This window comes from Lucilia cuprina, chromosome 5, assembly GCF_022045245.1.
Source record: "Lucilia cuprina isolate Lc7/37 chromosome 5, ASM2204524v1, whole genome shotgun sequence".
In the NCBI taxonomy this organism is placed as follows: domain Eukaryota; kingdom Metazoa; phylum Arthropoda; class Insecta; order Diptera; family Calliphoridae; genus Lucilia; species Lucilia cuprina.
Window position 1 is genome coordinate 57,133,214 of NC_060953.1, and position 2,269 is coordinate 57,135,482.

General features: G+C 28.7%; 2 protein-coding genes across 2 annotated transcripts in view; both read left to right on the plus strand.

Moving 5' to 3' along the window:
- LOC111682790 (fibrinogen C domain-containing protein 1-like) overlaps positions 1-1,203 on the plus strand; it is a 4,153-nt gene extending 2,950 nt beyond the window's left edge. Inside the window, exons 2-3 of the mRNA XM_046952563.1 lie at positions 307-837; positions 902-1,203. Coding sequence (XP_046808519.1) covers positions 307-837; positions 902-1,031 — 661 coding nt within the window. The 3' untranslated portion in view covers positions 1,032-1,203. The remainder of the gene's footprint in view (positions 1-306; positions 838-901) is intronic.
- Positions 1,204-1,381: 178 nt separating this feature from the next.
- LOC111682791 (fibrinogen C domain-containing protein 1-like) overlaps positions 1,382-2,269 on the plus strand; it is a 5,897-nt gene continuing 5,009 nt past the window's right edge. Inside the window, exons 1-4 of the mRNA XM_046953056.1 lie at positions 1,382-1,539; positions 1,608-1,690; positions 1,749-1,909; positions 1,966-2,014. Coding sequence (XP_046809012.1) covers positions 1,429-1,539; positions 1,608-1,690; positions 1,749-1,909; positions 1,966-2,014 — 404 coding nt within the window. The 5' untranslated portion in view covers positions 1,382-1,428. The remainder of the gene's footprint in view (positions 1,540-1,607; positions 1,691-1,748; positions 1,910-1,965; positions 2,015-2,269) is intronic.

The following is a 2,269-nucleotide window of genomic DNA, read 5'->3' on the forward strand; positions in this document are numbered from 1 at the left end:
AGTCTATAGTCTAGTCTATAGTCTAGTCTATAGTCTAGTCTATAGTCTAGTCTATAGTCTAGTCTATAGTCTAGTCTGTAGTCTAGTCTGTAGTCTAGTCTATAGTCTCATATATAACCTAGTCTATAGTCTAGTCTATGGTCTAGTTTATAGTCAAGCATATTGTTGAGTTATAATCTTGTAAAATGTATAGCCTAGTCTATAATACATTCTCCAGTCTAATCTTTAGTCTGATCCATAGTCTAATATATATTATATTATAATAAACTTTAAAAAATTAATATCTGCTTTAATTTTTCCTTTCAGTTCGCACAACCGTTTACCCAAAAGTTGTCAAGACCTAAACGAATGTAATAGTAACATCTATAGTTTAATGGTACCAGAAATCAGCAACAAACCATTGCCGGCTGTATGCGATTTAAAAACTTTCGATGGTGGTTGGACCATTATACAGCGACGACAAGATGGCTCTGAAAATTTCTTTAGAAATTGGACAGATTACGTCGAAGGATTTGGCAATTTAAATGGTGAATTTTTTATAGGTTTAGAAAAGCTTTACGCTCTTACGTCATTGCATGAGCCTCAAGAATTATACATTACGTTGGAAGATTTTGATGGACAAGAAAAATATGCTAAGTATGGACAATTTAAAGTTGATTCTAATAGTACGGATTACACATTAACGGTGGGTAAATATTCCGGGAATGCTGGTGATTGTTTAAGTCAACATAATGGTTATAAATTTTCAACCAAAGATCGTGATAATGATGCAGAAGAAAATAAAAATTGTGCCGATCACTGGAAGGGAGCTTGGTGGTATAATAATTGTTTTTATAGGTAAGTATTGTTAATATTTTTTTTTTAATTATTTATTAAAATATTTCAATTTAATTTTTTTTAGCAATCTTAATGGATTGTATTTGGGAGGTAAAACACCTTCTTCAAAGAGAGGCATATCCTGGTGTAAATTTCGAAAGTATGAGTATTCACTTAAGTCGGTAAAAATGATGATACGACCAAAGAGAAATTGACTATCGGTGTCAAAGTTTTGGAATGCTTTTTTGAACAATAACTATTTTATAAAAGTTAATCCATAAGAATTAAATTTAGTTAAGTTGACTAGAATAGTGATGCAAATAAATTATACTCTTATAGTAAAATTAATTACTCAATTATTAATAAATTTTTAAGTTACGCTTCGAAAATTGTTTGTACAAAAATGTTAAAAAAATTCTCTTCTGAGAATTGAAATTATGAGATAAGAAAACATTTATAATTTTTTTTAATATTCACACAGACGATATCTGTGAATATTTGCTGATTGCAGCAGCCTAAGATTAGTGCACTCTCCTTTAAATAATGATCATATTTCTTCAATTGAATTAGTCTTTTTCTTAACTTATAATCGAAAACACACCACATTTTGAAATGACAACTAAAAATTGTCTTGCAATTAAATTGCTAATATTAATATTATTAAATATAATATGTTTTGTAAAATCTTCATTAGTTCTAAATAACAATTACTTTGCAGTTGAGGTAAGCAAGATATTAATAATATTCACAATAAAAACTAAATTAATTTCTTGTATTTCCGATCATTTTAGGAAGGCTCCGGTTTCGATACCGATTTGATATCTGTTAATAATTTTGGAACTCATGTAGCAACGCATGATCAAAATGTTGCCGTGTAAGTAGAACACTTATTACTTTATATATAATTAATACTTTATCAATTTTCTTTTAAGTATGGAAGAGAAAATAAAATCTTTGGCAGAAACCTTTAACCAACTGGAACAGAAAATAAGCAGTCTTATCAATGATAATATGGAATTGTTGGAAGACAAATTTCAGAAAATAATGGACGATAAAGTATCAAATATGAATCAAATAGTCGAAGAAAAAATTAGTAAGTAAAATTGTTGTAATAATTTTCCAAAAATTTATTTATTTCATTATTTATAGAAATGATCGGTGACGGTAAACCCACTTACAATGTGCAGGAATTAAAATGGTGAGAATTTTTTTAAACGTAACTACATGTCAAATTAATTATTAATTGTTATCATTTAGTGGGATATAAAGTGATATTATCATTCAGTTCAAGTTTAGTCCTAGTTCAGTTCTAGTTTAGTTTTAGTTCAGTTCTATTTCAGCTCTGGTTCAGTTCTAGTTCAGTTCAGTTCTAGTTCAGTTCAGTTCTAGTTCAGTTCTAGTTCAGTTCTAGTTCAGTTCTAGTTCAGTTCTAGTTCAGTTCTAGTTCAGTTCT